The following is a 25,574-nucleotide window of genomic DNA, read 5'->3' on the forward strand; positions in this document are numbered from 1 at the left end:
GATTTACAAATAATGGGGAAAATGGAAAACTGAGTTTTGATTTTTCTTTAGTATTTATATTTCTATCTTTGGATACAAGTCTACAATTGTATTTTATGTATGTATGGCTTTTTAAATAGAGAGAATGAGTTGATTTTATATTTCTATCTTTTGATTTTATGTTCTCTTTTATTTTCATAGGATGATGGAGATTTGCACCAAACTGTTATATGGGCTCTCTTTACTCATCTTCTTTTTTCATTGAGAAAATTACAAATCAATGAGTTTTTAAATATTTTGTGAAGTTATCACCTATTTATAATTTTTATTATTTAATTTACTCTTCTTACTATACATTTTCTTTCAAGTATTGATACTAGCAATACTTGATGGCTATTAGATCACTTTAAAATCTTTTTAATTTGATTATTTTGTAAAGTAACAATTTGTATTTTATAGTTGATGTAATTGATGATTTTCACATTAATTTGACAAACCAGATGAGTTGCTGGAATTATTTTTTTTACCATTTATTGTTGGGATGCTATGGCATAGAGTTGATTTCTTCTTCATGATATGATGCATTTAGTTTTTCAATGCTTTCCGTATCTTGATTGGAAAATTATTTCAAAATATTTGATTTCCGTATCTTAATTTGTAAACAACTTCTAAGGACTGGTACTATGACACTCACCAATGTATTAGGTGTTAGCCACAAACTAATGGTAGGAGTGCTGACTTGAACTTTTATCAGGTGCTACAGACTCTGCAAATTTTAATATGATACGTACAAATTACAACTACATTTTAATCTCAATATTATTTATACCGTGCCTTTAGGCACGGGCATACACTAGTCTATATAATAAGGCACAAAGCTTTTTGAAAAATGTATCAAAATGTATGTGAGATACATTTTGATCCAATGGTTGAGATCAATTCTAAATATATATCAATGGTTGAGATCAATGGTTGGAGAGAAGCATTTCCCGCCCAACACATTTCTGTCTCCCCCATACCCTCTGTCTCCCCCATACCCTCTGTCTTCTTCCCATTCCTACTCTCTGATGAGATGTGAAGCTTGGCTTGGCTGCTGCAGAGTTGATCTTCCCATTCCTACACTTTTTTATATAATGTGAATGAAGCAGATGTATGTCGATCATCAGTCATCAAATACTGCTGCAGAGTTGATCTTCCCATACCATTTTTTTCCCATACCCTCTGTCATCAATACTGCTGCAGATAGTGAGGTGTGTATTGTATATATTGTTATAGCATTTGATGATAGCATTTGATGATAAATTGTATATATTGTATATATTCTATGTCATAATTTGATGATAGCATTTCATAATAGAAGTTTCATTTGCCTTCGGGGGGAAAAAAAAAGAAGGAAATAATAGAAGTTTGTGTTCAGAAAATGGGTTTGTATGATATAGATGATCACGGGTGGGTTTGTATGATTTGAATGATATAGATGTGTGCCTTCATCAGCCTTTGAATGATATAGATGTGTGCTTTCATCAGCTTTTGAATGATATAGATGATCCACTGGATGATGTAGTCTTTTTCTATGAAAATTCTGCAGAATGGGTCAGGCCCACACTGCTTTTTTGAAAATTCTGCAGAATGTGTTTCCATGTAACTCTTTTCTGGGCCTTTTATTGTCTGAAAATATTTTCCTGGGATATCGATATTGATATATGCTCCAGCTCTGTTCTGAGGGAGCTTAAAGGGAAAAATTTCTAGCGTATATGCTAGATTTCAAGGGAGCTTGAAATCTAAAATTTCTTAACTGCTGGAGTATTTTAATTTTAATATTTGTCTATATTGATATAACTGCTGGAGTATTCTATTCTATTAATGATCATAAATGTATTCCTGTGCATTTTCATGGTAGCTTCTCTTCCATGAATTTCTCTAGAAATATCAATGTTAAATTTATGAGGAATCTGCTGGAGTATTTTAATGGGTTCTTAACTGCTGCAATATTTTAATGGGTTCTTAAATTTAATGGGTTCTTAAATTTATGAGGAATCTGCTGAATGGGTTCTTAAATTTATGAGGAATCTGCTGAATTTCTCTTCCATGAATTTCTTTAATGGGTTCTTAACTGCTGGAGTATTTTAATTCATTTTAATTCATTTCTCTTCCAGAAGCAATTCTTCAATTTTTGCAATTCTCCAATCTACTATAATCTCAAGTCTGGAGTAAATTTGATCATTAAAGTATTTAAATACTTTTAGGATACAATTTAAAATTTATAGGATACAATTTTCTATCATAAAATATATTTATGATCATTAATAGAATAGAATTTTCTGAATTTTGTATGATAGAAAATTTTCTGAATTTTCAATGAGACCGATTGGTCACATCTGCCCAATATGATAAAAAATAGTAACATCCATTCTTCTCTCCCGAATATCTATGGTGATGGCATCTCCATTTTCAATGAGACCGATTGGTCCACCTTCCTGAAAATATTTCACAATTCACTATTCTTAAGAACTCAAAAAATAAGAGAGAAAAATCTAAACACAGAAGCACAAACAATAAAAATCTTACGATCTAAAAAAGATGCGAAACTAGGTACTTAAAAGCTAACATACCTGTGGCCAACAACATAACCATGTGAACCTCCTGAAAACCTCCCATCAGTCAACAATGCACAATCCTGTAAAATTCACAAGTGATATGTGAAATTGTATGATAGAAAATTTTCTGAATTTTGTATGATAGAAAATTGTATCCTATAAATTGTATCCCATAACCATGTGAACCTCCTGAAAACCTCCTTCAGGCACAGTCCTATCATAAAATTTATACTTGAGATTTTAAAATTTTCTACAAACAGAGGTGAGATTTTGTTCATTATAGGATACAAAATAGGATACAATAATATATTTAAATACTTTTATATTTTGATCATTAAAAGATAGGACTCCACCATTTCGTTTCATTTACTCCAGACTTGAGATTATAGTAGATTGGTTAATCTGATGCTTTAGTTTATGATTAAGAAAATATTGATTAAGAATATTTTCTTAGTTGATTAAGAACTTCAAACAGAGGTGTTAGAGGTTGAAAAACATATTTTGAAAAACATGATGATGTTTACCGCTGTGACTTTCTATTTTGAAAATGGTCCCCTCGCAGAATGGTGTTAGAGGTTGAAAAATGTGACATATTTGGCACAATGACATCTGGAAAAATGTGAGTTGAAAAACATATTTGGCACATAGTTGATGATTAAGAATAGCATTTTAAGAAAATATGATTAAGAAAATATTTATACCAGCATATATTTTCTTAGTTGATGATTAAGAAAATATTCACATATATTTTCTTATCATCAATGTAAAATATTCACATTAACAGCATATACCATCAATGTAAAATATTTATACTTAATGACTACCAGCATATATCATCCAGAGTGAAGTTCCCCTTGCACCCAATGACTACTCAGTAAAATATTTATACTTAATGACTACTCAGTAAAATATATTTATGATAGAAATATATTAAATTCTTATAAAATATTTTTAATGAGTAAAAATGTATGTTATTTTAAGTATGAATGTTCATTTATTTTATTTACTTAGTTTCACATGGTTGCGAAAGTTCATTTATATATATAAGTATGAATGTTCATTTATTTAAGTATGAATGTTCATTTATTTTATTCACTTAGTTTCACATGGCTCCATGTATCTCCTTGCACCCAACAATATCACTTATTTTTTAATTGAAATCAGGAACTTCAACTTGAAACAGGACTTTGCTCGGCTGCTCGGTTAGTTAATCAGGAACTTGGAGCCATAAAAAATAAAAAGCTCGGCTGCTCGGTTAGTTTATTGCTTTGGTAACGTTTGGGTACAGCTTCTGTTATTGTTTTGCTTTGATATTGAGCCAACTGTGTTTTCAAAGAATTCTACTCAATGTGTTTACTGAGAAGAATTTTAATTGTCCACTGTTTTCAAAGAATTCTGTTTTCAAAGAATTCTGCTCAATTAGAAGAATTCTGCACAATGTGTTTTCAAAGCAGAATTTCTTATCACCAAAATCACCAAATTCTGCTCAATGTGTTTATTGTCAACTGTTTATCACCAAAATCATAAATTTTGGTTCCGCCAAAAATTCTGCTCAATGGATTTTTTAAATTAGCTTGGTGTTATAAACTTGAAAATTGGTTTCAAAAAAGGTTATTGACACATATTTGAAGACATGTTATTGAACTACTTGATGTTATTGAAGACATTTTTCTAATTATTGAACTACTTCATATTTGAAGACATTTTTTAAATTTTATGATTTATTAACTTTATTATTTGAAGACATAACTTTATTATTTGAAGACATAATTTTATGATTTACTAACTTTCATATTTGAAGACATAATAATTATGATTTATTATTTCTTTTTTTGGAAAATATATTAACTTTATTATTTTTTAAAATTTATTTTAAGTTTTATATTTTGAATTCAATCATACAATTTGCTATTTTATTTTCTAAAACAAAATACTTATATATACACATACACTATATGGGATTCTTTTTAACTTGATATCCTAAATAAGTACAAAAGTTGCCTACCCCTTTAAATCACCACTGCAATGTTGGACACTAAAGATCCCACAACAATAAAATTGAATGAAACTTTTGTGACAACCATGCCACTCATATATCTATATTTATTACACAAAAAAATTAAAAAAATTGTATATAAAATTAGGTAGGAAATTAATGAAAATGTGCAGCACGAGAGAGCATACTTCAGTTCAGTGGTTTGACCTTTTGCTTGGTTTAGTTCAGCCTCTTGAATGTGTTCAACACTCCAAAAAGAAAAAAAAAAAAAAAAAAAAAAAAAAAAAAAGTTGTGGAGAATCCAAGCCCCCTTTTGGCTTTAGAGATGATTTTTTTATGACTCAAAATTATTGGTTTGAGATATCATATTCAAAAGAAACTTGATGATATATTTTACTGAGTGCTTTGATTTTTCTATGTTTGTTATTTAAAATGAAATTCAGTGCTCTCAAAAAAAATAGATGATCTTCACAAATCATGTGAATCTGTGAATCTAAGTGTCTTGGATTTTTTAATATTAGGTAAATTATATAAAAAGATTTTGTATATACAAATTGTGCATAAATTCAATTTTAAAAAATTTGGTTTGTTTGTTTACTTAATCATCAACAAAGAAATTATTAGGTGTTTACAATTTTTTTTAGGGTTTACTTAATCATCGACTAAGAAATTATTCTGTCAGGGTTTACAATTTTTTTTTTACTTGCTCTTATATTTTGATTTGCAGTATTGGTGAACATTAAAAATCTTATATGTTTATTTCTTAATTTGCATTAACATTAGGGAGAGTTGTTATTTATTTGAGTTTTGTAGATCATGTAATACAAGCAAAAATGTTACAAGTTATTTAAGAAAAAAAAAAAATATATTTTTAATCTTAAAATTATTTACATCGTGCCTTCTGTCGATTTTGATTAAACATAGTGCCTTCTGTCATAACTATTAAACATTGAGGAAATGTGTCTCTCATCACCAAATTTCTGTCAATTTTTAATCAGAATTATTGTCAATTTTTTTAATAAAAAAAACATTAAACAGAAATTGGTTTGCTATTAAAAAAAAAAAATAAGGTTATACACATTGTGTTTACTGTCAACTGTGTATAATAGTTGGTTTGTCAATTATTTAAAAAACATCATGTCAACCAAATTTCTATCAATTTTGATTAAACATTAACCAGAATTATTGTGAACGAAATTTCTCTCAGAACTATTAAACATTGAGGAAATGTCTCTCATCACCAAATTTCTCTCAGAACTATTAAACATTTTTAATTAGAATTATTGCCAATTTTTTTAATCAAAAAAAACATTAAGCAGAAATTATTTTTTCATCAAAGAATTACTGTCAATTATTTGAACTATTAAGCACAAATTTGGTCCTTACACATAAGGTTGGTCTCAAAATTATTTGGCTATTATACACAAGAAAAACGTAATAGATCCAAAATTTTCACTAAATCAAGGATGAACAAAATTTTTTACCAAATCTCCAATAATAATACTTTTAATCTTTTCTGATAAAATTTTAAAATAGAGTATGGATAGGAGATGGTTTTCTTTCATAAAAAATAGTATAGATAGGAGATGGTTTTTAGGATAAGTTTGGAATTTTTTTGAAAAGATTTGAAGAAGACCATGAGAGCAACGATTGGAGTATTCGTATCAGATCAAACTTTTAATCAAATTTTTACTCAAATTTGATGAACAGAGAGAGAGAGAGAGAGAGAGAGAGTAAGTTAAGTAATTTACTAATCGTAACCATCATGGTTTGGTTGTCCTGACTCCTTTACTTAGTTATGTGATGATATCTTTTGATGTAATATGGGCTTCTATTCTCCCTTTTATTTATTTATTCCTTCCAAAATAAAAACCTAGGCTTAGGCGCCCATAGGATTGTTTGACAAAAAGGCATTATTCATTTCTATTTAACTTACTAAACCATCAAGCACATCACTAATCACTGGAATGCTCAGTTGAAGAACTCTACATGCTCAATTTTATTTTTCAAAAATAGATGCAATCAACCATGATTTAGTGGGTCACACATGTATGCAAGATAATAAATATTGGCACCTTTTTAAAGGATGATAAATATTTTTCATAATTTTTTTTTAATATCTAGAGCTCCTAATTAAAAGAAAAATTTCAAAGACTTGGCATTTTAACATTTATGTGTAATATGGCAAGAGATTTATGTTCCTTTTTTTTCACATTTTTAAGGGAGTATAATATTATATGTTGCATTTCAAAAATTCAGGTCAATGCATATGTGTGTATTACTTTAGTTGCTTGATGAAATAATTATTCATTATTGCTTATAAAATGGCTTTCTTATGTGGTGAATTTTTTTTTTGGCATAAATTTATGTTTGGACTTTCCAAATCATAAATGGTGAACTTCAAAATATTTATGATTATAATGGGTTTTAATTTTGGTTTTAATTTCATCTCTATAAAATTGAAGTCAGTTAAGAAAGAGAAAAGTTCAAATTCGGACAATTATTGTGCTCGAGTTTTAATTTATCATTTTAATTTTAATGTGATTGTTAAAAAACATCTATTCTAAATGCTGGGTTGACTCAGAAAATGTGAGTTTGATTATGGGTTTCGCAAAGAATGTAGAGAGACAGAGTGGGAGAGGGAAGGGACTGTTTGTTTGGAGCTATTTAAAAAGAAAGTAAGGGTGATTTATTTAGTTGATCTTCCTGCAACAAAAAAATTAAACTAACACTCAGAAAAATTTATTTAACATTCAAATGTAATATTTATTTGCTGTGTGATTCTAATGTACAGATGATAAATATTTTTCATTTAATTATTTTGTGAATATCAACAGTTCCTAATTAAAAGAAAAATATGAAAGACTTGGCATTTTAACATTTATGCGTAATATGGGAAGAGAGTTTATTTATTTTTATTTTTAAAGGGAATATAATATTCTATGTTGTATTTTAAAAATTCTGGTCAATCCTTATATATAGCGATCCCGGGTTTACCCTTGTTGTACAGTGATCCGGACATGTGTCCGTGGATGTTGGTAGTTGTTTATTATCTTGTTTACATCCTTTCCTACTTTGTATTTGAGTTATAGGATGTGTTGGGCGGGTTTGTTACAGGTTGGTTGAGTTTAGAAACCAAAACTAGTTGCCCAGATTTTGGCCTGTACGCTCGAGCGGGGGTTTGGGCGCTCGAGCGGGGAATATACCCATCCAGTAATTGTTGTGCAGTGTTGTACGCTCGAGCGTGGAGTTGGCCGCTCGAGCGGAGGCCTGGTTCTGCAAAAGTGCTGGGCGAGAGCATTCTGCGCTCGAGCGGGAGATTGGCCGCTCGAGCGGAAGTCTGTGAGTGGCCGCTCGAGCGGGGTGTTTTACGCTCGAGCGGAAGACTGGGTTAAAGTCCCGAATTTGTGACTCTTCAAATCACTTTTTCACTTTCTCTTCTCTCTCTTACTTTTCCAAAATCACCATTGTTGAGCCTCTCACTCTAGACTCTACCTTCTCTCTAGGTTTTGATCTAGTAGGAGTGATTTACTCACCTTTGGCCTTTACAAAAAAGTTGTTGATCGTCGAGGGCTTCATTTTAATCTGAAAATCTCGGGTTTTGGAGCACGTTAGGTTTTGTCGTCTTCTCCTTTGGGACTCCGAATTTGAGGTAGGGATAACCTACTCCTCTCTATGGGTTTTGTCTTTAAATTTTGGTATTTTGAGATGTTGGGCTTGGTTTGGTAATTTTGTGAAAGTTTGGGGCTTTTGTGTAATTTTACAAAAGTTGGGGTTTTATTCATAATAAACCTAGATGCATGTTTGGCATAGAAAATGGAATGATTGTTGAATCATTGATGAAAATGGGACCTAAGGGTTGAAATAGTAATTATGGAAAATGGCCTAATTACATTGTTTAATTAATTGGGATAATTAATTGGTGAGAAATGAGGAAATAAAATGTTGATTGAATATCCATTTGAGCATTTATTTTCTGTTTTAGAAATAACTGCTTTGGGCTATCGGTGGAGGATAGTCGAGATTGTTGTAGACAATGCATGATGATTAGGTAAACGGAAACTAATCAATGGAATGTGTCATGGAACTTGACGGTTGATAGAATACATTAATTGTGTGTATTGTGTGATTGTATATAGAACCAATGTGTTTATATACGTTATGTGTAGAGGAGGAGATAGGGGATGTACTCCGCGGTTTAGGGGAAGATAGGGGATGTACCTCTAAACCGGATAGGTATTGGGAGGAGATAGGGGATGAACTCCGTAGACAGAGCTCATATGCTTGTCTAGAGAAGTGAAGATAGAGCTCATATGCTTATCTTTGTAGAGTGTGGATACAGCTTGTATGCTTATCTGTGGATACTGTTGATATACATATCTGTTGAGAATGTGGATATAGCTTTTATGCTTATCTGAAGGTGAGATATAGTTTTTATACATATCTGTGGAAATGATGATAGAGCTAGCAAGCTTATCTGTTGAAAAAGGGAAAATGAAAAGTAATTGGGACTTGTAAGTCGTTGACATAAATATGTAATTTATGTGATTGTATCAGTGTTGACCAACTATCAATTGCTAATGTTTTAGTCATTGTCCATGGTTGGTTTAGTGTATTTCTACTGGGCTGTGGCTCACCCTATATGGGAATATCATTTTCAGGTGCAGGAAGCATGCCACCTCCAAGGACATAGCTGGGAGGCTAGTGGCGGGCATAGTTTTGTCGTTTTACTTTTGATGTATTACATGTAATTTCAAGCCAAGGGCTTAATGTGTAAACGAGTTAGAACTCTTTGTTGTAACCAAGTGTTAACTTGGAAAGCTGTAAGCCCGTAGGACATTTTGTTTTGATGTTAACATGTGATACTTATGTAATGAAACTCAATGAAATAAAGGAATGTGGTTAGTTTATATGTAAATGCTTGTATTATCTGATGGGTTTAATGTTATTATTTTGAGGGCGTTACAACTTGGTATTAGAGCGTACCGGGTTCGAATACTTTGGGTACGTGGGAAGTGATTAGTATCACAATGGGTTTGTCTCGCTTGGTAGAGACTTAGATGTAGTATCATATGCTATGTGCTTAATTGATAACATGTTTATGTGACTATGTGGGTATGGGATTTAATTTCTGGGATATTGATTGGATCCTTGAGTTCTGGGAGTCTTGTTGGAAAAGCACTTGATCAATGCTGTTTCTAACCGGAACTCTAGTAACGCCTCGGGACTATTATTATCCGGAAATGAAGTTCGTAAGTGGTTATGTGTTTATGTGCTTATGTGGAGTGAATTACAGTTGTCCATGCATTAGGACGTGAGTGTTTAGTTTCGGCACATTTATGAATGTGCTAACGTTCTGTGTTGCCTTTATTAGGATGTCAGGACGAGGAAGAGGTGCTAGGCGTGGTAGACCTGCGAGGCAGGAAGTACCGTTACCTGGTGAGATTCCGGCAGTACAGGAGGGGGTTGGGCAGGCCACTGTGGCCGAGCCAGTAGGTCAGCAGGCTATGGGTGCCTTGGCCAGAGAGATAGCAGGAGCTTTAGGTATTCTTAGAGCTGGGAATCAGGCAGCTGAGACAGGGCCTTCCTTCTTGAAGAGGGAGTTCTTTCGGTGTAATCCGGACGAGTTTATCGGGGATCCTAAAGAGCCGCTTAAGGCAGATGAATGGCTCGAACAGACAACGAAGACGTTTGAGATGCTTGGCATCGAGGACGGAGCACTGAAAGTGACCTTGGCATCCTTCCAACTGAAGGGAGATGCGGGTCAATGGTGGAAGTACGAGAAAGCTCGTGTTGGTGGTACTTGGGAGGCGTTTGTGAATGCTTTTCAGGAGAGGTTTTTATCAGCAGCAGCTAGGGAAAAGCTGAGGGATCAGTTTAGCCGGCTTAATCAGCAGGGCTTGTCAGTGGCCGAGTTTGAGGCTACTTTTACCAGTCTGTCTAGGTTTGCACCTGAACTGGTGGCGTCTGAGGAACGCCGTTGCTATGAGTTTGAGTGGAAGTTGAGGCGGGGCCTCAAGTTGAGAATTGGTGGGTCTTACATTCGAGAGTATAGACACCTGGTAGATGCTGCAGCTCATATGGAGCTTATGATGTAGGAGGAGGATGAGGGTCAGAGAGGCTCCAAGAGGAGCCAGGATAGTCAGAGTGATGGTAGGAGGCAGAGGGGTTATAACCCTCAGCAGTCTCAGGGTGCAGTCTCTAGATCGACCTTTCCAGTGCCGAGTGTAGGCTCGGGGAGAGGCAGTCAGGGGGAATTCACTTGTTACAAGTGTGGCCAGCTGGGTCACAAGGTTTCTGTTTGCCCGCAGAAGGGTGGGGGTCAGAAAGCTGCTTCTTCTTCAGCTAGACCGCAGAGTCAGAGTTTGGGCATGGGGCAGCTCTTGACTTGTTATCAGTGTGGACAACCTGGGCACATGAAGAGGTTTTGCCCACAGTTGAGTGCCACTTCGGGAGCGTCTGGTTCTAGGCAGACGCAGGGTTATCAGCCAGCTCAGTCTGTGCAGGCCTCGAGGGCCAATCCGGGAGCTTCGTCATCCCAGTCTGTGCAGCAATCTTTTGCTCCGAGAGGTGAGCATGTAGACCAGGGGCCTACGGGGCGCGTGTATGCTGTTACCGCGCAGGATTTAGTACCGGCTCCATCAGTAGTGAGAGGTACTTTTCTGTTTTGCAACTCAGTTGCTAATGTGTTGATAGACACGGGTGCATCTCATTCTTTTGTATCTGCTGCATTTGCATCTGTTTTGGAATTGGAGTTAGCACAGTTAGCATCTCCTATTTGTGTGGTATCGCCTTTGGGTGGTGAGTTGATTCTGAAACAGGGTGTTAGAGGATGTGATATAGAGGTCGCCGACTATAGGCTTCCTTTTCCGTTTGTTGTCATGCCCATGAAGGGTTTTGATGTTATTTTGGGTATGGACTGGTTATCGTCATACCGGGCTGTTATTGATTGCTACTGCCAGAGGGTTACACTTTGTACCTTGAGCGGGGAGTGGTTCCATTTTTTGGGAGACCGGGTTGGTAGTGTTTTGCCACCGGGGTATGATTCGCGAGGGCGAAGTGAGCTTAGTAGTCTACTTGCTAGCTTTGAGAGTGGTGAGAGTGGTGAGACCCAGCATGTATTGCCGAGGGTGGTTTGTGAGTATTCGGATGTTTTTCCCGAAGATCTTGTTAGTTTGCCACCTCACCGAGAGATAGAGTTCTCTATTGATTTAGTGTCTGGTACGGCGCCGATTTCTATGGCACCTTACCGTTTTGCTCCAGCAGAGTTGGTTGAGTTGAAAGTTCAGCTCCAGGAATTGCTAGATAAGGGCTTTGTTCGCCCTAGTGTTTCACCGTGGGGAGCACCGGCCCTCTTTGTTAAAAAGAAAGATGGTGCCTTGAGATTGTGTATAGACTACCGGAAGTTGAATCGGGCTACGGTTAAGAATAAGTATCCTATGCCCCGTATAGATGATTTGTTTGACCAGTTGAAGGGTTCCCGTTGTTTCTCTAAGATAGACTTGAGATCGGGTTACCATCAGTTGAGGGTCAGGGAGGAAGATATTCCTAAGACGGCATTCCGTACGCGGTATGGCCATTACGAGTTTCTGGTGATGCCATTCGGGCTTACCAATGCACCGGCAGTCTTTATGGACTTGATGAACCGGATTTTCCGGGAGTTCTTAGACCGATTTGTGGTTGTCTTCGTGGACGACATCCTTATCTATTCGTCTTCTGAGGAGGAGCACGAGGCACACTTGAGAGTGGTGCTTGAGTTACTTAGAGCCCATAGGCTGTATGCCAAGTTTGGGAAGTGTGAGTTCTGGCTTGGGAAAGTCAAATTCTTAGGCCACGTGGTATCCGGGAAAGGGGTGTCTGTTGATACATCCAAGGTTGAGGCAGTGCAAGATTGGGCACAGCCTAAGAGTGTGTTTGAGATCCGCAGTTTTCTGGGATTAGCTGGGTATTACCGTCGGTTTGTGAAAGATTTCTCCAGGTTAGCGTCACCGTTGACTAGACTGACTCGGAAGGGAGTCAAGTTTGTGTGGAGTGAGACTTGTGAAAAGTCGTTTCAAGAGCTGAAAGTTAGATTGACCACCGCTCCGGTGTTGATTATTCCGGAGAGAGGGTTGGGTTATACGGTTTATTGTGATGCTTCACGAGAGGGTTTGGGTTGTGTGTTGATGCAAGAGGGGAAAGTGGTAGCTTATGGCTCACGTCAGTTGAAAATACACGAGAAGAATTACCCCACACACGACCTAGAGTTAGCAGTTGTGATCTTTGCCTTGAAAATCTGGAGGCACTACCTTTATGGTGAGAGGTTCGAGGTATTCTCGAATCATAAGAGTTTGAAGTATCTGTTTACACAGAGAGACTTGAATCTGAGGCAGAGGAGATGGATGGAGTTCATCGAGGATTATGATTTTGAGTTACATTATCATCCGGGAAAGGCCAATGTTGTGGCCGATGCCCTTAGTAGGAAAACCATTAGTGATGTAGCTTGTATAGCCATCCGGGAATGGGAGATGTTGGGAGCACTTGGCGAGTTTGATTTGCTACTGGGCGAATCTGTCGAGGCTGCGGCCTTGTTTTCTGTTGTTGCGCAGCCTACACTTGTGATTAGAGTGTTAGAGGCACAGAGAGGTGACCTTGAGGTAGAATCCCTCCGAGAGAAGATCTCCAGTGGGAAAGTTGAGAAGGGTTTGACGGTGTATCCCGACCTGAGTGTGAGATACCGAGACCGTTTGTTTGTACCGGAGGCTTGCCGAGAGGAGGTACTCCGAGAGTTTCACCATTCGCGCCTTGCGGTGCATCCGGGAGGTACTAAGATGTATCAGGATTTGGGTCGCCAGTTTTGGTGGCGGGGTATGAAGAGAGATGTGGCTGTTTTCGTATCAAGGTGCCTTACTTGCCAGCAAGTGAAGGCCGAGCATCAGAGGCCAGCGGGTTTGTTGCAACCCTTGCCTATTGCCGAGTGGAAGTGGGAGCATGTCACTATGGACTTCGTTGTGGGTCTTCCGAGGACTCAGCGGGGTAGTGATGCTATTTGGGTGGTTGTAGACCGGTTGACTAAGTCGGCGCACTTTATTCCTATGCGCGTGAGAGATTCGGTAGATCATCTTGCCGACCTGTATATTCGGGACGTAGTGAGATTGCACGGGGTCCCAGTGACGATCGTCTCAGATAGAGATCCTCGTTTTACTGCTAGGTTGTGGCAGAGTTTGCAGAGTGCCTTGGGCACTAAGTTGACCTTTAGTACGGCTTATCATCCTCAGACTGACGGGCAGTCCGAGCGTACTATTCAGATCCTCGAGGATATGCTTCGGGGTTGTGTCCTGGATTTCAGTGGGACGTGGGAGAGGCACTTGCCATTGGTAGAGTTTGCCTACAACAACAGTTTTCAGTCTAGCATTGGTATGGCACCATTTGAGGCCTTGTATGGCCGACCGTGTAGGTCTCCAGTGTGTTGGGCCGAGGTGGGTGATGCACCTTTGTTGGGTCCAGAGTTAGTTAGGGAGACGACGGAGAAAGTTGAGCTTATCCGTAGGAGGCTTGTTACAGCCCAGAGTCGACAAAAGAGTTATGCCGACCGTAGGAGGAGACCTTTGGCGTTTGAGGTAGGTGATCATGTCTTTCTGAAGATATCACCTCGGCGAGGTTTGATGAGGTTTGGGAAGAGTGGGAAGTTATCCCCTCGGTTTATTGGTCCTTTTGAGATCCTTGAGAGGATTGGTGAGGTTGCTTATCGGTTAGCCTTACCACCGCAGTTATCCGGAGTGCATGACGTGTTTCATGTGAGTATGCTTCGGAAGTATGAGCCAGATCCATCACATGTGCTGGATTGGACTGATTTAGAGGTAGATGAGGATGCCTCGTATGAGGAGAGACCGGTTCGGGTCTTGGATAGGCGGGATCAGGTCCTGCGTGGCAAGACCATTCCTTTGGTGAAAGTCTTGTGGAAACATCACGGAGTGGAGGAAGCCACTTGGGAACGTGAGTTGGAAGTCCGAGAGAAATATCCGGACTTGTTTGTTGACGTGTGATCTTGTATTTAAATTTTACATTATGTTGAACTTAAGAGCTTTTATATATGTCTTAAGTTGTAAAACATTGAGAATGTTTTGATTTTTGGAAGCATGTCTTGGAACTTGCCTCATATGGTAGTTGGATGTAACACTATATATGTTGAATATATTGTTGACATTGGAAAGATAGTGCATAATGTTGATGCATGTTGAAAATACATATGTTGTTTACATATTGTGATATGTCTCTATTTAAAGGGATGGGATGACCGGTAATGGGTCGAATTGTTGAATGTTAAAGTATAACATTGTTTAAAATGAAGCAAAACTAGTTTTTGAAAACTTGTGCTTAATTTCGGGGGCGAAATTCTTTAAGGGGGGGAGGTTATAGCGATCCCGGGTTTACCCTTGTTGTACAGTGATCCGGACATGTGTCCGTGGATGTTGGTAGTTGTTTATTATCTTGTTTACATCCTTTCCTACTTTGTATTTGAGTTATAGGATGTGTTGGGCGGGTTTGTTACAGGTTGGTTGAGTTTAGAAACCAAAACTAGTTGCCCAGATTTTGGCCTGTACGCTCGAGCGGGGGTTTGGGCGCTCGAGCGGGGAATATACCCATCCAGTAATTGTTGTGCAGTGTTGTACGCTCGAGCGTGGAGTTGGCCGCTCGAACGGAGGCCTGGTTCTGCAAAAGTGCTGGGCGAGAGCATTCTGCGCTCGAGCGGGAGATTGGCCGCTCGAGCGGAAGTCTGTGAGTGGCCGCTCGAGCGGGGTGTTTTACGCTCGAGCGGAAGACTGGGTTAAAGTCCCGAATTTGTGACTCTTCAAATCACTTTTTCACTTTCTCTTCTCTCTCTTACTTTTCCAAAATCACCATTGTTGAGCCTCTCACTCTAGACTCTACCTTCTCTCTAGGTTTTGATCTAGTAGGAGTGATTTACTCACCTTTGGCCTTTACAAAAAAGTTGTTGATCGTCGAGGGCTTCATTTTAATCTGAAAATCTCGGGTTTTGGAGCACGTTGGGTTTTGTCGTCTTCTCCTTTGGGACTCCGAATTTGAGGTAGGGATAACCTACTCCTCTCTATGGGTTTTGTCTTTAAATTTTGGTATTTTGAGATGTTGGGCTTGGTTTGGTAATTTTGTGAAAGTTTGGGGCTTTTGTGTAATTTTACAAAAGTTGGGGTTTTATTCATAATAAACCTAGATGCATGTTTGGCATAGAAAATGGAATGATTGTTGAATCATTGATGAAAATGGGACCTAAGGGTTGAAATAGTAATTATGGAAAATGGCCTAATTACATTGTTTAATTAATTGGGATAATTAATTGGTGAGAAATGAGGAAATAAAATGTTGATTGAATATCCATTTGAGCATTTATTTTCTGTTTTAGAAATAACTGCTTTGCGCTATCGGTGGAGGATAGTCGAGATTGTTGTAGACAATGCATGATGATTAGGTAAACGGAAACTAATCAATGGAATGTGTCATGGAACTTGACGGTTGATAGAATACATTAATTGTGTGTATTGTGTGATTGTATATAGAACCAATGTGTTTATATACGTTATGTGTAGAGGAGGAGATAGGGGATGTACTCCGCGGTTTAGGGGAAGATAGGGGATGTACCTCTAAACCGGATAGGTATTGGGAGGAGATAGGGGATGAACTCCGTAGACAGAGCTCATATGCTTGTCTAGAGAAGTGAAGATAGAGCTCATATGCTTATCTTTGTAGAGTGTGGATACAGCTTGTATGCTTATCTGTGGATACTGTTGATATACATATCTGTTGAGAATGTGGATATAGCTTTTATGCTTATCTGAATGTGAGATATAGTTTTTATACATATCTGTGGAAATGATGATAGAGCTAGCAAGCTTATCTGTTGAAAAAGGGAAAATGAAAAGTAATTGGGACTTGTAAGTCGTTGACATAAATATGTAATTTATGTGATTGTATCAGTGTTGACCAACTATCAATTGCTAATGTTTTAGTCATTGTCCATGGTTGGTTTAGTGTATTTCTACTGGGCTGTGGCTCACCCTATATGGGAATATCATTTTCAGGTGCAGGAAGCATGCCACCTCCAAGGACATAGCTGGGAGGCTAGTGGCGGGCATAGTTTTGTCGTTTTACTTTTGATGTATTACATGTAATTCCAAGCCAAGGGCTTAATGTGTAAACGAGTTAGAACTCTTTGTTGTAACCAAGTGTTAACTTGGAAAGCTGTAAGCCCGTAGGACATTTTGTTTTGATGTTAACATGTGATACTTATGTAATGAAACTCAATGAAATAAAGGAATGTGGTTAGTTTATATGTAAATGCTTGTATTATCTGATGGGTTTAATATTATTATTTTGAGGGCGTTACATTATATGTGTGCGTATTACTTTAGTTGTCTTCATGAAAAAAAATGTATTAAACTTACAAGTATTTAACTTAACGCAAGTATTTAACATAATCCGTTTTGTTTTTAATCAAATTCACCGAGTATTTAACTTAATCCAATAAAATGTATTTAACATTTTGTTATAAAAAATTAAAAAAAAAAATTGTACCATTCTAAACAGAGAAGGCACGTGCCTCTGATATCTGTTGACCTTTTTCTTTTTCTTAGAAGTTCATATTTTTATTTATTTCTTTTCCTCTTGATTGTAACCCGTTAAGTATTTTCTATTCCTGGTAGTTATTTATTTAAATAAAATTTTGAATTTTATTATTCGAATTTTAAATAACATTTCATTTTAAATGTTATTTGAATTTTATTTAAATAACATTTCATTTCCAATTTTTTGCTAATTGCTAATTTTATTATTGCTATTTTTTTGTTTCTTTGTGTCTAAAATTATATAACCAAACATTTTTAGGCTGAAGTACAACAGTTATGAACAATATCACTATTTTTGGTCAAGTAAGTTTTTTTTTCTTCTTTTTTCTCTTCATATAAATTTAAGTACCTCTCTTATAAATTTAAGTACAACAGTTATGGACAATATCACTATTCTAATTATTTTTTTTCCTCATACTTTATAGGTGGATGGGGACTTACACCGAACCGTAATATCACCTCCCCTTACTAATTTTCTTATTTATGTGTATAAAGTTTTATTTATCATTCTAAAATTTTTGTATGTATAGGTTCGATTTCTTCAAGAAAGAAATGTTAATGTTGTTATTCGCGATGAGCGTGACCTTAATACTATTCGCATTCATGAGGTAAGCCTAAAAGTCGCTTCAACATTGGACATGTATTTTCTTATCATTTTAAAAATAATTTATAAATATATTCTACTTATTTTTTACAGGCAAAGGCAAAGGAAAAAGATAAGGCAATATCAAAGGAAACAAAAAAAGATATTCCTTATGGCAAAGGAAAGGAAAATGCTATTCCCATGGTATGGTTTCTCAACAATTTTTAAAAGTTTCTTTTTCGAATATTATATAAATTTTTTTAGGAATTGCATAGTGTCATATACTATTTTTTATGTACATTTTTCAAAAGTTTCTTTTTCAAAAATTTATTCAATTCTTTTTATTGAATATGAAATGTTTTTCTGAAGCATGTTAAAGTAAGCATTTGTACAACATGCTAATGCATTTGTATAAACATTAATTTGAATTTTTAATATGTTTGTCTATTTGTATGATAAAAATATGTTGCATTGAGACAATATGTTGCATCTACAACATAGCATAATAAAAATAAAATACAAGAAAACGAAAAAGGAAAATAAGAAGAAAGAACAATTATGTGATGAAAAGGAAACTACATAATATAATTTTTTTTTAATTTTTATTTTTCTTATAAGAAGTTCTTAAGGAAAGAAGAAAAAGACAAAAATGCATTTTAATACAACAGAAACAACAAGAAGAGAGAAAAGGAAAGTACAAGACATTACATGCTAATATTCACATTTTACGTACCCAATGATTTAATATTTACCTTTTCAACGTACATTTTGTAAAGAGATGGGTAGTGTCTTAAAATCAATAAGTGCGTGCATAGTGAGTTTGCAGTTTTGTGTTTTCAAATTATTTTTCCCTTCCTTTTTAAATTTCATAAATACATGCATTGGTTCTTATATGACTAACAACTTAACCGAGTGAAGAGGAAAAGTTAGTTAAAAGGAAGAAAAATTACATGATGAAAGGAAAGCAAGTTAGTTAATCTTCACATTTTATGCACATTCTTATATAATATTCTCATTTTAGGCACACAATGAGAATGTGTTATCAAAAGCTACATTGGCCCAACGTGCACGGCGAGAACGTGAAAAAAATCAAAAGCCATGTTCTGCATACCAATTGGGACAACGCTTGCGACGAGAACGAGAAAGAGAAAGATCGAAGGAATGTATTAACCCAAGACAACCTTCTTTAACACCAAATTGGTAAAAAGAAAAAGAATCTTTTACCCAAGACAATTTTGAATTTTTTACTCTTACTATTACCACTTTATTATATAGATTTTAATTTGTTCACAATCTATTTCTGTAGGCCTCCTCCTACAACTCCATGTAGAAATGTTGGTGTGGTCATCCGTGATGAGCACGACCTTAATGTTATCCGTGTTCGTGCGGTAAGTACAAAATCAAGTCAAACATTGTATGTATTTTATTTATATAAGATTATATAAGATTTTTTTTAATCTTTTCAATATTTTATTTATATTTGTTAGGAAAAAGATAAAGAAAATGTCAACCCAATGTCTAAAGGAAAAGAAAAGATGGCTCCTTCCGGCAAGAGAATGACAAATGCATGTCAAGTGGTATATATTCTTTTTTAAAAATATGATGCAAAACTAATCAAAATTTTGATAGTTAAAATATATGAGTGTGTAAAATGAATTTGTTGTTTTATGTTGTTTTTGTAGAATGATTGTAATATTTTTTCCTGTAACTTGCTATTATTTGTATGTATTTTTCAAATTTATTTATTCTTATTTTGCATGGATACATGTGCATTTATAATGTACCATCCATAAGTTGCTACTTATATAAAGAGAATAGGAAAAAAGAAACGAAGAAATAAAGAAAAAATATATAAGGAAATGAGAAACTAAATAAGATAGGTTTTTAATTCTTATTTAATATATAAAATAGAAAACAAAGAAAGGGAAAGGGAAAGTGAAGAAATAAGAAGATAGAAAGGGAAGAAATAAGAAAAAAAGAAATAAAGATAACACTATTAAAGGTATAAAACAAATAAAATATAAAACAAAATTAAGAGAAAGGGAAGAAATAAGAAGATAGTTTCATTTTAAACACAAAATATTCACATTGTTTGCTTCAATGATAAAATATTTTCTTTTTAGGCACAAAATGATAATATAATATCAAAAGCTGCATTGGCCCAACGGGCACGGCGAGAGCGTGAAAAAATTGAATTTCAATGCTTGCAACGAGAGCAAGAGGGATTAGAAGAATGTGTTCAAATAAGACAACGTTCTTTAACACCAATTCGTCGCGATCGCACTCACTTGGAGTGGGAAACAATAACTGAAGATTCTCAGTCGGCACAAAAACGAACAATGGTTACCTATCATCAGACATGTTCGTTTTCTATGCCAAGCACATCTTCAAATTCACAAAGGAATCGGTAAATTACTGTGTCTACTCCTATAAATCGATTTCTTCAAGCACATCTTCAGATCCTCACATCTTCAATACATACTTTTACTCATATCGTTTTGTTTTACAGAATTTTATTTATACACAAATATTTGTAGGTCTACTCCTATAAATCGATTTCTTCAACAAGATCTATGTACTGATGATGAATTAGAAGATCTACCTACGAGTATATCAATTGGCGCCCGGGCACACAAAGATTCTTGCCGCCATTATCTTGGCAAGATGGATGTATTATGTCCTTATTGTTCAGCCTTACATTGGATGGATGAAAAATTGACAAAATCATCTATAAAGCGTCCCTTATTCGGAACTTGCTGTTTGGAAGGGAAGATTAGGCTACCTTTACTTATTACACCCCCTCCACCACTTCAGGCATTGTATGATGGGAATAATGATCAATTAAAATCCTTTCGAAGTTATACTCGAGTGTACAATGCAGCCAATGCTTTTACGAGTCTTGGTGCTACATTGGATCCTAGAGTACTCAGTGGAAGGGGCCCCACATCATTCACAATTCATGGGGAATTGCGACATCGAACAGGATCACTACAACCACAACCAGGGCAGGATGCGAGTTATGCTCAGCTGTATATCTATGACCCTTATTCAGCTTTAGAAATTCGTAATCGTAGAAATCCTAACTTGAGAAGGGATGTTCTCAAAACTATTCAGGATAGTTTGTTGCAAGTCAATGCATTTGTAGATAAATATCGCCAGGCTCATGCCATTTTACATCAATTAGACTCGGCAGGACACAATCTACCTGCTCATCTTCATTACAGTTCAACAACTGATCGACGTTGGTATAACCTACCAACTACAGATGAGATTGCAATTGTAATACCAGGTGATGGAACAGAGGTAAATGGAATGAGAGATATTATTTTACATTTCCGAGGAAATAATGAGTTGATGCAAATTAATGAATGTCACCCAGCATACTTGCCATTACATTATGTTCTATTATTTCCATATGGTGAGCTTGGATGGGAACCTGAGTTGAAATTGTGGAATGTTCAGTATGATCGACCTTCAATTGATCGACTTACTCAAATGAATTTTTATAGTTATCGTTTGTTTGAACGACCCACAGAGTATTCAACAATTTTGAGAGGTGGGAAACTATTTCAAGAGTTTTTGGTAGATGCTTGGGCTGCAACTGAGCAAAATCGATTGACATACTACAAGCTTAATCAAGGGAAACTTCGGGCTGAGCTTTACCAAGAGTTGTCAGATATGGATCCAGATTATGTGCGACCTGGACAAATTGGTCAAAGGTTTGTTTTGCCATCTTCATTTACTGGTAGTCCTAGACATATGTTTGAAATCTTTCAAGATTCAATGGCTATCACACGATACAACCAACACCCAGATATTTTTCTTACCATGACTGCAAATCCCAATTGGCCAGAAATTACTTCAGCATTATTACCATATCAAAAACCTATTGATCGTCCTGATTTAATTGCCCGTGTTTTTGAGTTGAAGAGAAAATGTTTGATGAAGGAGATAGAAACAAATAAAGTGTTTGGAAATAAAGTTGCACATGTTTTTACAATTGAATTTCAAAAACGAGGCCTCCCTCATATGCATGCACTTTTATTTCTCAAGGGCCCAGACAAAATTCGGACATGTGCTCAAGTAGACAAATTGGTGTGTGCAGAATTTCCAGACCCAAAAGACGACCCAATGCTTTTTGAAACTATCAAATGTTGTATGGTACATGGACCATGTGGTGCTCGAAATCCGCAAGCACCATGTATGGAAAATGGTAGATGCACTAAGAGATACCCTCGAGCTTTCACAGAAACAACAACTATGGATCAAGATGGATACCCTATCTATCGTCGTCGCAATAATGGTCAAGTACATACTGTAAGAGGGCAAGAAGTTGATAACAGGGATGTCGTACCATACAATGCATATCTTTCAAAACTTTTCAACTGTCATATAAATGTGGAAGTTTGTGCCGGAATGAGATGTGTCAAGTATATACATAAGTACATTTATAAGGGTTATGATCGTACAACGATGGTGTTAGGAATGATAAATGAGATTCAACAATATCTCGATGCAAGGTATATTGGACCTCCAGAAGCTGCTTGGCGAATATTTGGTCATCCTTTGCATGCAGAGATGCCAACAGTTGTACGATTGGCACTTCATTTACCTGGAATGCATCGTGTTGTTTTTAACCCAGAAGAGTCATTACAAACGATTCAATCTAGAGCTGGTCAACAAATGTCAACTCTTACTGGCTTCTTTGCATATTGTGCTGCCAGTGAAGATGAATGTCCATTCACTTATCAAGAATTTCCACAACATTTTGTCTGGCTCAAGTCAGAAAAGAGATGGAAATCAAGAGAAAGGGGATATGCAATTGGTAGAATGTACTTTGCTAGCCCTAATTGTGGTGAAAGATTTTATCTACGTTTGTTACTAACCGTTGTCAAAGGACCAAAGTCGTTTCAGTCTTTACGCACAGTCGATAATGTTGTGCATGATACATTTAAATTAGCATGTATTGCAAGGGGGCTTTTAGAAGATGATGAAGAATGGATACAATGCTTGAAAGAGGCTGTAGTCATAAAAACTGGGTATCAATTGAGAAGATTGTTTAGTATTATTCTCACCCAGTGCTCTCCACTAAATCCATATGCATTATGGAATCAATTTTCAACGCATATATGTGATGATCTTGCACATAAGATTTGTACATTGTTTGTCATTTCTAAACCAACTGAGGCTCAAATTGAAGATTATGGTCTCCATCTTTTGAATCAAATGCTTCATGAATCAGGCAAAAGTTTAATTGACTTCCCACCCATGCCACAACCTACTGCAAATTGGAGTGCAGTAGTTGGTAATCGATTAATAGTTGAACATCAACAACTGCAGAGTGAGGCAGAACATGCAGATCCACAAATTACTATTGATTGTCTCAATAATGGACAGCGGAATGCTTATAATATAATCACTTCTTCAGTTTTTCAAAATAAAGGAACTGTTTTCTTTCTGAATGGGGGTGCAGGAACAGGGAAAACATTTCTATACAATACGATTGCATTAAAATGTCGTAGCCTTGGGCATATCGTTGTTACTGTGGCTTCGTCTGGAATTGCATCACTGTTACTGGTAGGAGGTCGCACTGCACATTCAACATTTTCCATTCCGTTAGATGTCTTGGAAAATTCACTTTGTGGGTTTAGCAAACAATCATTACAAGCTGAGTTATTTAGAGAAACAAAACTCATAATTTGGGATGAAGTTCCTATGCAACATAGACATTGTGTTAAGGCAGTTGATCGTACATTGAGGGACATTTGTGATAGTGAAAAGCCATTTGGGGGTATTACTGTTGTTCTTGGAGGAGACTTTCGACAAATCTTACGAGTTATACCCAAAGGAGTTCGTGAGCAAATTGTGAATGCATCATTAAGACACTCTGTTCTATGGAAGCATATATATATCTTGACTTTGGATTTGAATATGCGCTTGAATCATGAAGGCCATGAAAATGCTAATTTTGCAAATTTTTTGATGGAGGTAACACTACTTTAACCTGTATTATATAGATTTTAAATTAATAAATTGTGTTTACACTTACTCTTTTATTGATTTCACTTTTTTTTAGATTGGGACCAATCCTCAAGAAATCGTTAACCTTCCATCAACAATACACAAATGTCAAGATTTGAATGAATTACAGTTTATCCACAATTGAATATGATAGAGACGTCAACCCCAACATTTTTAACTGAACGCACAATTCTATCTGCGCGTAACGATGATGTCAGTGACATTAATACTACTGCGTTGAATATCTTTCCAGGGAGATTATATACTTATCTTGCAGCAGATAAAATGTCTGAAGATAATGAAATTGATCCTACCATTACAAATAGATATCCTAATGAATATTTAAATTCATTGGATCCTCCTGGGTTGCCAACTTTTAAGTTAGAGTTGAAAGTGGGTTGTCCTATAATATTGTTGAGAAACATTGCACCGAAAGATGGACTATGTAATGGTACAAGATTGATGGTTACTAGGTGCGGCACTCGCATAATTGAAGCTCAAATTTTAACTGGAGAAAAGTTTGGCAATTTGGCATTCATACCAAGGATATCTTTGACACCATCTTCTTCAGAAATGCCTTTCCAAATGACAAGACGTCAATTTCCAGTCCGATTGGCATATGCCTTGACCATTAATAAATCTCAAGGACAATCTGTGAAATTTGTTGGGGTTGATTTGCGTATACCAGTGTTTAGCCATGGGCAATTATATGTGGCATTGTCTAGATGTACATCATTTGATCGTATAAGTATTCTCCCTCCTAAAGATAATTTGGATTCTACTACAAATATTGTTTATCCTGAAGTGTTGCTGTAGTACTCTATGCAGATTAAATGACGTTTTATTAGAAGGTAACCACGTAGATTTATTTCTGTTGATTATATAACTTTTTAAAAAATTTCAATTTAATAATAATTTGAAATTTGGACTTTTGTAGGATTGGACCGAAAAATCTATGGAGCTTAAAAGGAGAAATACGACTACCTTGCTTCGATGGGGATGTAATAAGGTAATTTCAATCTGAAAATATTTTGACATGTATATTTCCAACACATGTACTAATCTATATTTTTTTTGTTTCCACAAATTACCAGATTGTTGTGCATATTCCTCATTGGGGATACATAAAAGTTGATACAAAGACTTTTTGGAAAATAATGAGGAGGAAGTTTGGGCAAACGCATATTTGAAGACATGTTATTGACACATCTTTTGTAAAGCATGCATATTTTTGGTGTATGACAATATAATTTTTTGTGTATGACATGTTAGTGACACATCTTTTGTAAAGCTTTAACCCACTTTTTGTAAAGTTTTAACCTACTCTTTTGGTGTATGACAGTATAACTTTATTTCTATTTTTTGTTCAATGTTTACACTTTTTTTTACTGCCTTTTATATTTTGATATGCAATATAACTTTAAATCTTAAATGTTTGTTTCTTAATTTGCATTAAGATTAGGGAGAGTTGTCATTTTATTTGATTTTTGTAGAGCGTGTAATACAAGCAAAATATTTCAATATATTTTTTCAGTATCTTTATCAAAAAATGACATAAACTGTATAAATTTCAACATAATACGTATAAATTATAACTGTATTTTAATTTTAAAATTATTTACACCGTGCCTTTAGGCACGGGCATACGCTAGTATATATATATTTTAGAGTGACTGATTTTTTTTTTATATTTTTTTATTTCTAATTCTATTGCTGCTATTATTTTTATTTTTTTGTCAATCAATGTAAATGTTCACATTTCACATTATTTGAAAGTC

At 35.7% G+C, this 25,574-nt stretch overlaps 1 protein-coding gene across 1 annotated transcript; it reads left to right on the forward strand.

The window, feature by feature from the left end:
- Nucleotides 1-777: 777 nt before the first annotated feature.
- Nucleotides 778-24,612, forward strand: LOC114274173 (uncharacterized). The gene is made up of 15 exons (XM_082917925.1): nt 778-1,229; nt 3,741-3,830; nt 17,618-17,641; nt 17,723-17,800; nt 17,890-17,979; nt 18,797-18,975; nt 19,082-19,193; nt 19,263-19,352; nt 19,899-20,182; nt 20,313-21,193; nt 21,311-21,494; nt 22,500-22,648; nt 23,018-23,390; nt 23,502-23,629; nt 24,485-24,612. The coding sequence occupies exons 1-15, from the start codon at nt 1,119-1,121 to the stop codon at nt 24,610-24,612; spliced, it is 2,901 nt and encodes a 966-aa protein (XP_082774051.1). The 5' UTR covers nt 778-1,118.
- Nucleotides 24,613-25,574: the final 962 nt, after the last annotated feature.

The sequence above is a fragment of the Camellia sinensis genome, chromosome 3 (genome assembly GCF_055761805.1).
Source record: "Camellia sinensis isolate YWXY chromosome 3, ASM5576180v1, whole genome shotgun sequence".
Classification (NCBI taxonomy): domain Eukaryota; kingdom Viridiplantae; phylum Streptophyta; class Magnoliopsida; order Ericales; family Theaceae; genus Camellia; species Camellia sinensis.